Genomic DNA, 16,475 nt, shown 5'->3' with positions numbered 1-16,475 from the left:
ATTTTCATACTCGTTTTCACATCATTTTTGTTACAATTTTGACACTTTTTTTCATGAAGCTTTTAGATTTGGGCAAAACCAAACTGGAGAATCAGTTCAGGTGGGGGTTAAGAGGTTAAAATGGCTGCTGTGTGTTTTGGGTTAGTCCTCCAGTCGCCCCATTCTTCAGTCTCGCTCTCCTCCAGCCCTTGTTTAGACCCAGTAAATTTGTTGCAGACGGGATTTAGCGCTCGTGGCAGAACTGTGTGATTTACAAATTCGCGACCGATGAAATTGTAAAATTTGATTCAAGCTAATGACTCATGCCCCGAGACTGGATTTATTTTCTTGTCCAAAGTGCTCCGATGGTGCGTCTCCAAGTCCTAACACTACTGTGAGAGAGGCGACTCTTTCAGAAGGGGAGACAGGTGGGTAGATTTACAGCCCGCTTACAGGAATCACCCCCAGACTGACGCTGCAGCGAGAGCCAGTTAAAACAAGACACACACACACACACACACACCCACGTGGGCCGACAGGGCGAGACAAACGGTGGCAGTGATAAGTTAACAAGCTGACACCGAAGTCACTGGAGTCGGCCCGGAGCGAGCTGCTCAGAATGTGCCAAGGTATTATCTTTGTGAGATTCCAACCACAACAATGCATTTTGACTTCGAGTAGGTTGACGCGGTTGATATTACAGAAATAAAGACCATCAATCAAGCCTTACTGTTATGAGTGTAGGCTTCACGAACCTATTTCAGCTGTTTGTTTAAAGGCTCTGTGCATTATTCAGGCTTTGTGGTGTTTCATTTTTTTATATTCTGTTCCCCTTTCATTTTTTATTCATTGTACATAAGATACATTAACGGCTTAACCCCCACCTGAACAGAGCTAGTCTGAATCTAAAAGATTCTTGAAAAAAATGAAACAAAAACGAGAATAAAAGTGCAGCAAAAGTGTCAAAAAGTGATGATTAGAAGCCACAGAAGAGCAACAAGAAAGTAACAAAAACGAAAACACAACAAAAAGTGCACCAAAGCCACAAACAATGAGTGAAAAAACAAAAAAAGTGATGAAAGTGCAACAAGGTGATAAGAAATTGAAAAACGTAGCAAAAGAGCAACAAAAAAGTGACCAAAATATGACATAAAAATGTCAAAAAAGTGATGAAAGTACCACAAAAATGGGGAAAAAACACGACAAAAGAGCAACAAAAAAGTGGCAAAAAAGTAATGAAAAAGAACATGAAAAAAGGGACGACAACACAGCAACAATACAAGGAAAAATCTCCATTTAGATCAGTTTTGCAGGTCTTAGCTTTCAAATGAGGGGTTACACTGAAGCTTTTAGATTCAGTTGAGAGATTAAAGGCCCTATACCTGATTTTTTTTTTATATAAAAAATGTAAATGACAGCTTTGGACCAAACTTTCCTAACATATTTGTAGCATCCCAATTCTTCACAGGGATGAGTTTACAGTAGGGCTGAAAGATATATCGTTATTGTATCAATATCGAGACATGAACATTCAAAACATTAAAATCTAAAAAAGCAAGATATAAACAATGTCGATTTTCATCAATAAAACTGCACTCTTTATTATTATGTTTTTATTTTTCAGAAAAATGCTTGGTTTTCACCAAACCCATAGTTATATAGTATCGTATCGATGTATCTGGCATGAATATCGAGATATGACATTTTGTCCATATCGTTCAGCCCTAGTTTATAGAGGCACATTTCACAACCTACAGGGTCACTTTCACAGAAATGCAAATGTAGTTCCATTAGAAAAAAGAAATCAGGTATATTGCCTTTAATTTACTGTTACCTGTATGTGCATTACTCTATTCTCCTTTGATTGCACATTTTTCCCTGACTATTTGCACCCCCCGATCTTGAGAGCTGTTGTAACAAGTGGATTTCTCCGTTGTGCTCTCAATAAAGTCCCCTCTCATCCAACCATCACTTTAATTTCATGTATGTAACCCTTAACTTCTCACTTCTAAGCGTTCAGAGTGTCTTCCCTCCACCCCTCTCCTGGGAGTGAACTACTTCCAATTCTAAACACAATGGCTGCCTGCCTGATGACCCCGAGCCCACACCTTGACCTCAGCAGGTGGGAGGTGAGAGTGTTGACCTCTTGAGAAGAAGAGGCTGAATATGGATTACGAACTGAAACTACTCAAACATGCATGAACAAAGTAACTCCACAGGGGCGTGTCCATAGACAGTATTTACCGGGACGACAAAGGGGAGAAATCTGAAATGAACTTATTGTGTTTTAAAGCACACATTTTTTCACAGATCTTTGCTGTGGCTTTTCCTTCTGCAGCCCTTGCCAAAAGCAGCAGGCTCACATTGTACCTAGTAGACGCTCGACTTCACAATAATCACCTCCAGATAGCGCTTCTGTGAGAGCCAGTTTAAAGAGTATTGCTTATGACACACATTTCTTACAGGAGTGACTCAGTGACAGCCTATAGCAGCCCGGTGTGTGAAGTGGCAAGGCTAATTCAGGTAACAAATTGACGCCAACTCTTCAGGCCAACTTTCACAATAATCTGTCTTCTTCTTCTTCTTCTTCTCCTCCCTGACAGACCTATTCTCTGTATCCGAAATAAACACACCCAGCGTTCTGCCAGCCAGCCCTCGCGCCGCACTCACACCCTCGGCACAGGCAAGACGGCAGCCTGTGGAAGGGAGTTGAGGGACGGAGCAGCGCGACTGAGAGACACACACCGGAGAGAGAAAAGGGAGGGGATGAAAGGGTGAGGCAGGAGGCGCACACAGCACTGTTGCCCATATGTTCAAGAGGCATGGGCGTCTGAGGCTGAGGCTGCCCCCACTGAAGCCCCTTGACTCACGGGAGAGAGAGAGTCAGACCTCTTGATATCCCCAAGAGAGGACTGGAAGCACCGGCGAAACCACGCGCGGCTCCACAAGACAGACAGAGGAGTGAGGGGAGGAGGAGGAGGAAGAAAAAAAAAAGTCGCACTGAGCGGAGAGAGGAGAGGGAAGAAAGCCACAACAGTAGGCTGTCCCACTTCGGGCTGCTTGCACCGTGATGACGTCACGGGCCCATGTGACCCAGGCTCTCCAGTGACGGCGCATGGAGGGCAGGAAAGAGACGAGTTTTAAAGCTGGTGCCTTTTGGGTTGTGTGAGGGCTCTCGCTCGCCTCCCAAACAACCACAGAACCACAGACGTGCGGCTCGGGGTTGGTGTTTGAGGGCGACCCGGACTGTAAATGGTTAATCGTCGCGGGCCAGCACCAGTCACAAGGACGGCGCTAAGCGAGTAAGTACGTTCCAACCACACTCGCCAAGCAAGCAAGTCCGACACCATCTGATCTATCCGCAAAGGCGATATTTGCCTCTTGCCATTTTTTTTTTTTTTTTTCCTTCTCATCACTATAAAACCAGACCTGGTCGTTACTTGTGGTCATCTAAATAGTTGATACGTAAAATAGCATGTCTTGTGGATGGCTTTTCCATATTTTTCTCCAGTGTTTTCATGACATGCTCCGTGCTCTTGGTTTAGGACGTGTCAAGGGTCACGGAAACCGCAGGAGAACAAAAGTGGGGCTTGCTGCAACCAGAGGCAGCTATGGCATCTAACAGCCTCTTCAGCACAGTGACACCATGTCAGCAGAACTTCTTTTGGGGTAAGTACATCCTCACTGGAGGCTCGTGTGTGTGATGGGGATGGGGGTCCTCGGGCCACGCGGGGAGGACTTGGACTTAAAGGTGATGGAAGATTTGGACCACGGTCAAGCCCAAGCGGGACCTGAATCTTTAAATCGACTGAAAGATTTTGGTCAGAATAGATGGAGGGGATCCAATGTGCTAAGGTCACCGAGTGCGCCGCTATCAACTTCCAAACTTTTGTGGTGGAATCAAGACCCAACAATCATCAAGGCATTCGCGGTTGACAGATATGAAGAAAGGAAGAAAAAAAAAAAACCTCACTGCATTTAGAGATTCCAGTATTTACTCTATGTAATGTTTATAAATATTTCTGCAGCCGGGAGATGACATGTTTGTGCAACATACCCTTAGATTTACAGAGCTGTGCCGTTTTTTGCGGAACCAAAAACAAAGGCACCGGGTGATATTTTTTGACAAAAGTAAACAGAGGCGGCACATGAGGAGTTTACACTGGCGCATTGGAACAAGATGTGGGATTACCAGATTGTTTGGTCCCCAGAGTGAGAGCTGGGTGTCTCGATGGTGCACCAGGGAGAAGAACTATCAATAAGTTGGAGAAGTTTTCATTTGGCTGAAACGGTTGCAAATTCAGTCATATTATCAGAGGACACGACGACAAAAAGAACCCCTCTTGTTTTTACACATCATAATTCTCTTTCAAATGTGAGCTTAGGACGTTGCTCTCGACAAATCCAATTTAAAGACCCGCCTTTAAAAGTTAAAGCCACTGTTTAAAAGGCACATGCAAAACCTCTGCTACGCTTAATAAAACCCGCATGGAACATATCTGCTTCCCATAAAAATATTTATATTTCCATAGTGCGCACAGTTACACTTCTCCAATGTGTTTACCCTCCGAATTTGCCTGTTGTTTGTCAAAATTGAAGACTTACAGTAAATAAAGCCGCACTGCATCAGAACAGTAGCTCGGGCGGGTTTATGACTCGCAGTGACCCGTGAAGAATGGGGGCAACCACCGAATTCTGGCCTGTGTTTTGGCTTTTATTGTACAGTGCTATGAGAAATCCTTATGGAGTCTCTATGCAGCTGCCAGTCTCTACATTCAAATAGACCTGTCTCTGTGCACAGAACTATGTTACCAATAAGTTGAGTTCTGAGTCCTGTTATATGGAGTTTTGACACTATACAAATTTCAATTTTAACTATAATCATATGCTTTTGTCTCATCTACTTAAAATAGATGCTTTGGATTGACATAAACAATTAAGTGGAAAAGCTTACTCTTTTTATTTAGTTTGGAGCCACCTTTTTGTCCTCTTTTATGAACAGGACACTATTCAGTGTTGACTATAATCATACGTCTTTGTCTCATCTACTTAAAAAAGATGCTTTAGATTGACATAAAACAATTGAGTGGAAAAAGATAACTACTATTTTTATTTAGTTGGAGTCACCATATTGTTCTGTTTTATGAACTATGCACATTTCAATGTTAACTATAATCATAGGTTTTTGTCTCAAGTACTTATAAAAGATGCTTTGGATTGGCATAAAACAATTAAGTGGAAAAAGATAACTACTCTTTTTATTAAGTTGGCGTCACCATATTGTCCTGTTTTATGAACTATACAAATTTCAATGTTAACTATAATTTGTGAAAAGTGAAAGCAACAGTTAAGTTTTTGTCTCATCTACTTAAACAGATGCTTTGGATTGACATAAAACAATTAAGTGGAAAAGATAACTACTCGTTACATTTAGTTGGAGTCACCTTTTTTGCCCTGTTTTATGAACAGGACACTATACACATGTCAATGTTAACTATAGTCATAAGTTTTTGTCTAATTTACTGAAAACAGATGCTTTGGATTGACATAAAACAATTAAGTAGAAAAGATAACTACTCTTTTTATTTAGTTGGAGTCACCTTTATTGTCTTGTTGTATGAACAGGACACTATACAAATTTCAGTGTTGACTATAATCATATGTTTTTGTCTCCGCTACTTAAAATAGATGCTTTGGCCTGACATAAAACAATTAAGTGGAAACACACAACTCGTTTTATTGAGTTGGAGTAACTTTTTCTGTTTACTGTGCATTTCTTTAATTATTTCAGCTTTTGTCCGGACCAGTTTCAGTCACGGTTTTGTATTCCAATCAGAATCGAGCCACAACAACTTTTACTCCATTGTCAAAACTTCTCAAAACAAGTCACACAAAGGCAATTAAAACGGTGATAGCCTCCTTTCCTGCAGCGTTTGTTTGCGATTGCCCCCCCCCTCCTCCCTTTGTCTCCCCTGTCAGTAGCCCGCGCCGCTCTCGTGTCCAAATCAAATGTTTAAAAGATGTTTTTAAGGAGCTTGGAAGTATCGGGGCGGGAAAGAGAGAGAGAGAGAGAGAGGGGGGGAAAGGCTGCGCTCGGTCAGACACGCAGCTGTTCGGCCCGGGCTGCTCCCCACAGAAGCGGGGATGGCTCTAATGTGTTGTGAAAGCCCAAAGATTCTACCAATCACCACCACCTATTACCATGTTAACCCCCCGACCCCTCTTGCGCAGTCTACGGGGGTCGCCGGGGAGCGCCGCCGGGAGGAAATGAAAAAAGCATGCCGCGATACAGGAGCGAAAGAGCGCAGCCCAAAAAAAAAAAGGGAGCACGTTCAGGTGGCGCTGCCCGCTATCGATTAACAGCTAAAAGATCCCGATTTTGATGTAGCGCCGCTGCTCATTGAAGTCACCGTTTATGAACATCTGGCTTGTAAATCTGTCAGTACAGCCACAAAAAGTCCCAGCTTCCAGAGACCACCAGAACTTTATGTTATTTTTACTGTATAAACTGAAATATATAAATGTTTTATCCCGTATCCGAACTGGCGCGGTCAAAAAGCAGCTATAGCTTTGACTGGGGGACTTTTTTTTTTTTTTTTTGTATTCCTTTTTGTTTTGAAGCTGCCTAAGTGAAATCCCTCGTGTGCTTTCTAATTAAATCCACTCGGTTGGTAAAGAAAGAAAAAAAACTCCACTTTTTTAAAAACCCAGCCTTTATTCATGACATCATTTTTCACCGTGTTTCTCCTGGACGGCCGTTTCAGCTCAGTTTTTGCCGGGAAACCCAGAGTCGCCAAATATTGTTCAGTTACTCGACAAAAAAAAACAAAAAAAACCCACATTACTCCATCCCTGCTGTTGATGCATGTTTCAGGACATTTTTAATTTAAGACCAGGGCATTTTCGAACCCCCGTGATAAATGGCGGTGACTTAAGACTGCGGCTATATGAGAAAAAGAGAGAGAAAAAAAGAAAAGAAAAGTGGTCTCATTAAAATTTATCTTGGCGTTCGGATCAAGCGATTTCCCTTTAATTGCTCGAAATACATTTTTTTTTTATAACTTCTCTACACTGGCACACGAGGAGGGGCAGAATAATTTTCAACATGTGTGGCGCCCTCTCAAGCCTCTCTCTCTCTCTCTCTCTCGGGGGAGCGTTATATTTTCCCTATTACAAACTTAATTACATATAAGACAATTAAGTCGAGGCGGCGATTTACGCTTACGCAGACGGATCCGAGTCACTGCAATCAAAAGGAATTGAACCCTCCCCACACTCCCACAAGACGGGGAGGGTGGGGGGGGGTGGCTATTGGGAAGAAGTTTGATAATTTGCAGGGAAACTGTATATGTATCTGAGAAATTCTGTTGCATAAGTGCCGCTTTAGATCTAAAACCGCAGGGCCTTGCTTTCTCGGAGACGTCTTAAAAGTGATCCAGACGCGATCCCCCCTCACTCCCATCCTCCCTCCCTCCCTCCCTCTCGCGTCCAGGGGTTGGGGAGACTCGAAGCCCCGCTCATCAATAGGTAATTTGAAAAAGCCAAAGGGGGGGGGAGAAAATCCGAGACCTTCAGTGGCTGCTACTGTGCGGCGGTGAAGATGCGCTCAGAAAAAAAAAAGGAAAGGCTACTTAGCGACGCTTAATTGTACCCCTGAGGCGCTACGTGTTACCTAATCCCAGCAGGGTCGGCACTGACGGGGCTACAAAACAACGTCCAGTGTATGTTTATGGACCGCGCACCGGGGCTATTAGCACTTATTAGAGCCGCCGTTCGGGTTCGGGTCGCGCAATCCCTGTGGGTAATCACGGCGTTAATGCAATGACTGTTTAATCAGAAATAGATGAATTTGCACCAACAGCAGAAAGTCGGACTTAATGCGGCTTTAAATAGGTCGTAATTAAAGTAAATGGCGAGTTGTCGTGGGAACGGCGCGGTAGGCAGATCCGCGAAAGGAATGGTTCTCGTTTCGTCGGACGATGTTTATGTGTGTCGGGTTTGCGGGAGTGGACGGTAAAAGTTTCTGGGAATGCCCCCACGTTGCAAGATGTTTGTTTTTCCGCGGCGTCCCGTTCACGTCCAGTCATCCGAAACGTGTTGAATGTGCCGATTCACGGACAAAATAGACGGACCTTTCCCACCCCGGCTCCGACAATAGCTGTGACAAGAAAGCGCTGTGATGTAAATCCACTGATTAAAGTGACTGCTGGGTAAACTCTCGTGAAACTACGGCACATTACTCACCCCCCAAATCTGATCTTTGTTTTTCTAGTCGTGGAATGAGTTTGGTCCTGTCCGAAGTTTCTGCAGCTACAAAGCGACTTGTTTACGTCAACGTGACAGCGTTGCTCTCTGAAAGTGGTGAAATGTGCTTAAAAACCCATCCCCGTGAAGAAATGTTTTAGGAAAGTTAGTAATGAGTTTAAATATTTGACATTTAAATGCTCCCTGTTTGAATGTTTGTGAAAGGGCCAGCTGTACAAAACGTGCACCTAAAAGTCAGCTATCGACGTAAAACCAAAGCGGCGACGTATCCCTGAAGACGAGCTGGTGATGTCCCGTTACCCGCAAAGTTGTGAGTTACAAGTTACAAGGCGAGTCCACTCTCAGTGAAGAAAGTGAAATGAATGCTTGTGTCTAACCTCTTAACCCCCGCCTTGACCGAGTGCAGTTTCTCCAGTTCAGCCCTACCCAAATCTAAAAGCTTCTCGACTGGAGCTGACAGCCTTATTTGTAACGCCTCATTTGAAAGCTAAGACCTACAAAATTGACTGCAACACATTTTGCCGTGTTTTCGTCTCTTTTTCATCTTATTTTTGTCTCTTTTTTGTCTTGTTTATGTCGGTTTGTGTCTAATTTTCATTTTTTTTTCCGTCTTATTTTTGTTTTTGTTTTTTTCTTTTTTTTGTTGCTTTCTTCATCGCTGTTTTCCTTGCTTTTTGGCGCTTTTTTGTGCGTTTCCGGAGTGTTTTAGTCACTTTTTTTCGCTCAACTGTGGCTTTTTTCATCACTTTTTCATTGCGTTTTTGTCGCTCTTTTGTTGGCTTTATTTGTTTTATTTTCATCCTCGTTTTCCTTTCTATTTTGACACTTTGTTCAAGCTTCTTTTAGATTTGGGTAAAGCCAAACTGTATAAAATGTGCTCGGATAGGTGGGGGTTAAGAGGTTAGGTCTATTTCCTGTGTGAAATGCTACGGCGTACGGCTTTTATGTAAATACTTTGAATGTGAAGTGTATTATGCCAAACGTATCCACATCTTTTGGCTGCTCTGCGGGTAATTGCTGTTATACTTAGGCGACCTGCCAATTTAGTTCCAGTGAAAGATACCAATTTTCATCCCTGCTTATTAATCAAGCTGCATCTTCTCACAAATCATGGCAGAGTGGATATTGTTTTGCTGTTGCCTTAAACGGGATGCCAGAAGTGGAGAGCGCTGCAAACTACCACATACTACGCATAGCTGTGATTTTTGCATCCAGCCATAATTACCAGGTAGCGTTCTGCCCTGGCGTTACCCAGTGAAGCTTTTAATGCTGCTCTGCGCTATTTTCACACTTAACAAGATCCTCCGGCCCCTTCATCCGTTTCAGTTGCGTCACACTTTGGCGAATTAGCGTTATCCGATATAAGCCCACTGAGAGGAAGTAACTACCTAACACTGTTTGGAACTGGCCCTGGTGAAACAGAATGCCAATGTTGGAGTCAAAAACATTGCCTTCGTGCTCTAGGCCGGTCAGTCTAAATCTAAAATCTGGAGTTTCTTGGTAAAATTTGAAGTGGGAAGAAACACGAAAGAATGTCTAAATCAAAGACCCTAATCTGGATCTAGAATCGAACGAATGGCAGTTCTAATTAAGACTTCGTCCATGGTGAAACTATTGCCGTTACAGTGTCATATTAGGGCTGGGCCGATATACTTTTGTTGCAATCCAATACGTGTCACATGATACTGAGCGTCCGAAGCGATACGATACTTTCTGCGATACAATATTTTTAAATTCACAAAGTATTTGATTTGTGAATTTTAATTTCGCCCCCCTGAATTCATTTATTTACCCTCGCCTGAACCGAGCACATTTTCTCCAGTTTGGCTTTAAAATTTTTTATTTTCTAGTCATTTGGGAGACAAACAACAATGTTTTTTTTTCTAAACTGGTCAAAACCTGATCTAAATCAGTCTAAAACTGGTCTAAACCAGTAGAAACCAGTCTATACCTGGTCTAAACCAATCTTAAAGTTGTCAAAGGAAGTATAAACCAGTCCAAACCTGATCTAAATCAGTCTAAAACTGGCCTAATCCAGTATAAACCAGTCTATACCTGATATAAACCAGCCTAAAAGTTATAAACCAGTCCAAACCTGATCTAAATCAGTCTAAAACTGGCCTAAACCAGTATAAACCAGTCTATACCTGATATAAACCAGTCTAAAAGTGGTCTAAACCAGTTTAAACCAGTCCAAACTTGATATAAACCAGTCCATACCAGGTCTATGCCAGCCCAAACCAATCCAAGCCAAAAACGAAAAGAAAACGAGGACGGAAACAAAACAAAAACACAACACGGCAACAACGCGAGGAAAAACATTAGTTTAGATCAGTTTTGTAGGTCTTAGCTTTGAAATGAGGCTGCAAACTTTCAGACTTGGGTAAAGCTGAACTGGAGATAATGCACTTGATTAAAGGCGGGGATCAAGAGGTTAAGAAAGTTTTCAAAGTCTTTTACTTAAACCAATCAACATCAACTCTAGTCTTAAGAAATAGTCTTTGAGCCAAAAGCATCTGTATCTTTTTCCATAACTGAGAATGATACAAAGAGGATTGCGATGAATTGCAAATTGGAGTTTGCAGGTTCTCCCCATAACCAGTGAATCTTCTGAGTTACATTTGTGCTGAAAGATGTTATGTGTTATGTGTTGAAAGTTTTAGTTGATCACTTTGTAACTTATTGACAGCATTCAAAGGAGTTCACCTGAAATTCTCGCGGGAAACAAGCGGGAAACACTGCTGCTGAGGTTGAGTTCCCCCAGTTTGAGAATCCCTGGCCTAACATTATATACTTCCCTGTCTGCTCTCTCCCCCGTGTTGCCTTTTCCCTTCCACTCAGCCGTTCAGCCGAGTTATTTTCGGTCCGCTCACGGTCTTAAGCGCAGATGATACGGCAAACCACAGGTAACCCGAACGCCATTGTGCGCCCCGTCTCCCCTTTTTGCTTTTTCCGGGAGCGAGGGGGGCCCACCGCCTGTTTCTCTAAGGAGGAAATATGGAGTGTCGGGCCTACTGCGTGTTTGGGTTCAGCCCGTAACGACGTGAGCGAGAAGTCGACCCGACGGCACCTACACAAGGCCCTACCTGTTCCGCGGAGCTTTTCCCGTCGTGTTATTTTAATCTCGGAGGAATGCGGTATCCCCTCTGACTCCTCCAGACTCCACTCTCAAACATATAAACCTACTTAGCCGGCTAGCGGATCGTGAAAGCAGCAGTGGACGTGTTCGCCGTGTTTTGTGTTTGATTATTTATGTCAGGGTGAGAGGAGATAAGTGCAGAGCGGACTGACTTTGATCGATGATGTGGCTGTGGATCAGTGAGGCTGAGAGAGGTACAATGTGCAAACAATATGTGACCAGTGACCACGCTTAGGCTTTACCCAAAGTCATGATTATTAATCACTTTAGTAAGGAAGACGGAAGATTACTCAGAAGATTACATTTGAATGGCACACTTCAGAGTTGTTGCTATAAGCCATTAAGATTTCCTGAATTAGTTAGACTAAAGTGCAATTCATGCACCCTATATTATGATTATGCTAGTCCTTCTTTAAATCGAGATAAGTCCTGGTTCAGAACTTTATTTCAGCATGTTTACTGAGAATGTATTACTAAGTATGTAGTCAGGATTAAGTTAGGTCTAAGTGAGGACTGACTCCATATTAGACCAGGACTAAACCAGGACCAAAGCAAGACCCAAAGCAGGACCTTACTAGATGTGGACAGGAAAGAGCCACTCGAGCAGGTCTAAAGAGCAGCATGTGGCACATCGGTTAGCGCTTTTTCTTCACAGCAAAAAGGTCCCAGACTCAATCTCCAGGTCCAGCCGGGACGTTTCTATGTGCAGTTTGCATGTTCTCCCTGAGCCTGCATAGGTGTCCTCTAGGTCCTCTGGTTTCCCTCCCTAAAATCATGACAATAGAGGCCAAGATGCATGCATTGCATGTCTACAATCCGACATGTAGTGTTTAGGTGCATGAGTTCCATTTGTGTTAATCGGTATCAGTGGTCATCAAAAGATCAATCAATCAATAGTTTTGTATAGCCCGATATCACAACAGGAGTTGCCTCAAGATGTAGCTTTATGACTCACCTTCTACCCATCACATGTTCTTCTCATGTTCTTTATCACTTTATCAGAAACTTATCACTATCACATTTTCAGAAACTGTCCAATCAATTTCTAAAGAGTCATTTTTGGTCCACTGAAAATGCTTCTGTGATCCCCTATACTGTGATCCTCCAGTTTAGAAGCACTGGGCTAAATTCTCGTGGAAATACATGTAACAGCCAAAACAAAACCCCATTTGACCATAGTGTGAAGCCAATCCCCTGCCTGTGGCCGTACAGTAGCGCGGGTGTGTTCAGCCACTGTTTATGTGCGTGAAAGGTGCCTGTGACAGGAAGACAAGTCGGCCTGATTAATGCTCTCACTCAAAGTGGCACCTGGAACCAATCCCCCCACCCCCTACCTCCGCCTCTCCTTCCTCCTGCCGCCCCCGTCCCATGTGCGCCGCACTCACTGCGCTTTGCGCGGCTTTCGACAGGGCCCAGGGCTTGTAGTGGGAGCGCACACGAGATGAGAGGAGAAGAAAAGAAAGGTGTGTCTGAACAATAGGACTTGCAGCGGTGGGAGGGGAGGGGATGGCATTAATAGCGCGCAGGCCCCATCTCCTAATTTGCTCAAATTACCTGCCCACACATCGGGCCCCCTGCCAACGCAGAGGTGTGAACACGGCAGATCAAATACACCTGAAAATCGCAGCGCCCACCCAGCAGCCAACGCCCACGGCCGGCTTTTAACAGCGGTCTGCACAGGATGAGGACTGAAATAAGATGAGGCTTTTTAGTTGAAGACCATAGATCATTATTTTTGACATGAAAACATTACACTGATCATTTTACTCTGTATGAAGAAGTGCTTTTATATAGAGAGGAACATTTTTTATGCGAAACAGCCCTCAAATGACAACAGATTCCATAAATCACCTGCATATCCGCTATAAAACAATTTTATTCATACTAGACAACTAATAACACACAATATGAAGAATATATGCTAAAAGTGCTTAACCAGTGTGTATCACCTATGTAATAAAACCACATACATGCACAGGATCAGTCAGCATCAGAAACAATGACAGTCCTATCTCTCAGACAGTAATGAGTCAGTAGAGCTATTGAATTTCAATAAAAGTGACTCACTGACACCGAAGAGGTTTCTTGCTCCTTTCTTGTCCTGCTGTGTTTACATCAGCCCAACGATTTGATAGTTATTTTTATGTCGGGCAAGTATGGGGCAATCAGAAGCTGTGCAGACATGGGATCGTGTTTTTATGAGGAAAAATGTGCTTCAGTTGTAATTGATTTGGCACACAGATTTGATCAGGCCTTTCATTATGTTCAAAGCATAGTTATTGAGAAACAGATGATTGGTTTAAAGCTTTGTATGATGTTCTTGCTACATTACTGACTTAAATTTAGTCATTACTGTGAAAATCATAAGCTATGTGATGATAAAGCCTATACTGAACTAAAACAACGACTTAAACAACGACTTAATTAAGGCACAGTGAGACATGAATAGTACAAAAGGATGGATCGGTTTGCGTTCACGCGACGTCCTGTCCGGAGCAACACAAGACTTTGACTCTTTGAAGCCACCTCCCATCTGGCACTGCTGCGGGGGCGGCCACTTACCGTCAATCACTCTCCTCTCGCTCCCCTTCATCCGTGCCCTGCGTCCTTCCCCTCTCACCCACGCGCTCAGGAAAAAGGCTGCCGATGACAAACGCGGCGGGGCGGCGATACGTGGGTCACCGCAGCAATCAGGAGTAAAGCGAGCGGGAGAGAGAGTTACCACCTGTGGCACACGTACAAGGGTTTCGTACGCCGCGAAATATGAGGCTGCTGGAATCATCGAGATTGAGATCGGAGGGGCTGGAATTAGCAAAAGGCTGCAGTTGTATAATCCAGTCTCTGATGTGAACGGCGAACTGTCCAATCTTCATGGTTCCACGTTCCAAAATGCAATAGATGTTTGTCTGAACCTGGCCTTTTAGCTGTTTTTTTGAGTCTCCATTTTCACTGCTCCTTAATGTGTTTAAAGTGCATAAGACAGGTTTGAATGCTTTTGAAAATATGACTTACATGTATTTAGATGGATAACCTCTGTTGTAAGTAATAATTATCATTCCATTTCAGTGAAGCAGCAATTTTAATGTAGAAATGTTGGGCAGAAAAGTTATTTCTATTTGAATTTAACAGGAAGTGACATAGATGGAGGAATAGGTTCATAGCAGCTTGACTCATATCCCATTGACATAACATGGTTGGCACGGCAACAGTTTCAAATTGTTTGCCTCTATCTGTATCACTTCCTGTCAGTGTCCAATAAGGAAGTGAAACTATTAACATCATAAATATGGTCAAACTAAAGAGAGCTGGGTAATAAAATTTAGCTAAATAAAACCACAATTGCGACATTCCTGTCACCGGGTCGGAGGCCCAATACACACCAATGGACACTAATGGAATCATGAAAAAGAAGCTAACAGGCTAACGGGCAAAGCTAACTGAGAGCTAGCGCCACTTAAACAGTATTTACAGCCAAGATTGAGTGAAAAAAAAATATCTCCATTGTGTGATTGGATGTACAATATCCTTCTCTCCCTTTGTCTTTTCTGTCAGTGTAGTATTTACTCTCACGAACAATTAATGAGTATAAAACCGTAGCATGCTACGACACCTGTGGTGGCGCTACTGGCCTCTAGGGGCAAGAGTTTTGTAGTTCTGCTTTAAAACATTTCTAACATCCTAATTTTTTCTGGAATGAAAAAGACTTCTACCAGAACAAAAACAATTTTATTCCAGCATTACATTAAAATTGGTATTGGACCTTTAAAGTGACACCATGTAACATTTCACCCAATAATAGGATGAAATAGAACAGAATAGAATAGAATTGTAGTACTGATATTTCTCATTATGGCAAAATAGCTCAAAATAAAATGACCAAATATTCCTTCTCCTAAGATCCAGTAAAGACTGTAACTTTACTGGGAGTAGGACGTCTCCAGCTCGAAATTTAAATATCTTAGGTCCTCATCCAAATCCATTCTTTGATTACTCTCCGATAAATCATCTGTAACGAGCTGGTCATTAGGGCCATGGTTTGTATCGGCAACAGGACAATCCAAAATGCCAAGCACTGTGCCTTTAAGTTCAAGTGATATAGACGTTGCTTTTCTCTTGTAGATACACACAAACGCTCCCAGTGAAATGGAACACCCCCCTGAGACACAAAGGGGGCTGTGGGAGTGTGTGTAGGTGTGTGTAGTCTGATAGGAGGCTTTGAACTCTGACTGTTGTTTAGCTGGTACTGACAAGTCTCTGGGGAGAAAGGGGAAGCTATGCATACCAGGCGGCATTGTGCTAAAGGGCCTCCGGAGAATATAGAAAAAAGAGAAAATGTTGGACGGCAGCATAATGCAATAAGTCGATATTTAACGTGCTTTATCTCCTGTGAATACCAGGATTTTCACTATTGTAAACAATGTGAGAGCTTCAACTGTACTGGGTTGTGGTTCATCTTAGTGGCTCACATCATTTGTTGTCATTACTCATTGATGTTATTTGGCATCGATTTTATTCTTTCTATAAGTAAATTCACTCTCTGCATTTGACCAATCCATCAAACAGTGCTCATACTATACTATGTTACTCTATATTTTCCAAACTTTTTTGTCTTGGACCCTTTTGTGGCACTCTGTGTACCCCCTCCCTCTACAGTTTATTTGGAAAGCAGTCACTTAAAAGGACTATTTGTGCATAAAATACTATAGCTTTTCCTGTCAAAATAATGTCTGATTTCACTTTCTTTTGAAATCTGAAATAGCTCTAAGTACTAAGTGCTAATTGCTCAAGTACCCCGTATCCCTGGTTGGGAATGACTGCTATATATTACCTTGAGTATTCACTTTTTTCGGCACCATAGCAAATATTTATCAAGTCTTCAAGGTCCTGTTTTTGTGTGCCGTACATCTAATTATAAAGCCTTTATATCGGTCATAAAGTAGAATGTGTCGTCATTACATTACAGGGAGAGTATTGCACTCTTTAAGTTTTGAAATATGCCTATAAACTCGTCTTAAAGTGCTTATGACAAATTAGACACAGCTTTTATAAAACATAGTGAACACAATTGACTCTGCATAACATCAAATTGCAA

The 16,475-nt window shown here is 42.6% G+C and overlaps 1 protein-coding gene across 2 annotated transcripts in view; it reads left to right on the top strand.

Moving 5' to 3' along the window:
* Positions 1-3,102: 3,102 nt before the first annotated feature.
* runx2b (RUNX family transcription factor 2b) overlaps positions 3,103-16,475 on the top strand; it is a 74,544-nt gene continuing 61,171 nt past the window's right edge. Inside the window, exons 1-2 of one of the 2 annotated variants that reach the window (XM_079572771.1) lie at positions 3,103-3,281; positions 3,525-3,648. In XM_079572771.1, coding sequence (XP_079428897.1) covers positions 3,591-3,648 — 58 coding nt within the window. In that variant the 5' untranslated portion in view covers positions 3,103-3,281; positions 3,525-3,590. Of the gene's footprint in view, positions 3,286-3,524; positions 3,649-16,475 lie in introns of both variants that reach the window. The other variant, XM_079572770.1, reaches the window with a different exon arrangement.

Source organism: Gobius niger (assembly GCF_951799975.1).
Source record: "Gobius niger genome assembly, chromosome: 15".
Lineage (NCBI taxonomy): Eukaryota > Metazoa > Chordata > Actinopteri > Gobiiformes > Gobiidae > Gobius > Gobius niger.
The sequence above is the reverse complement of the archived record's forward strand: the minus strand, read 5'-3'. Positions and strand labels throughout refer to the sequence as shown.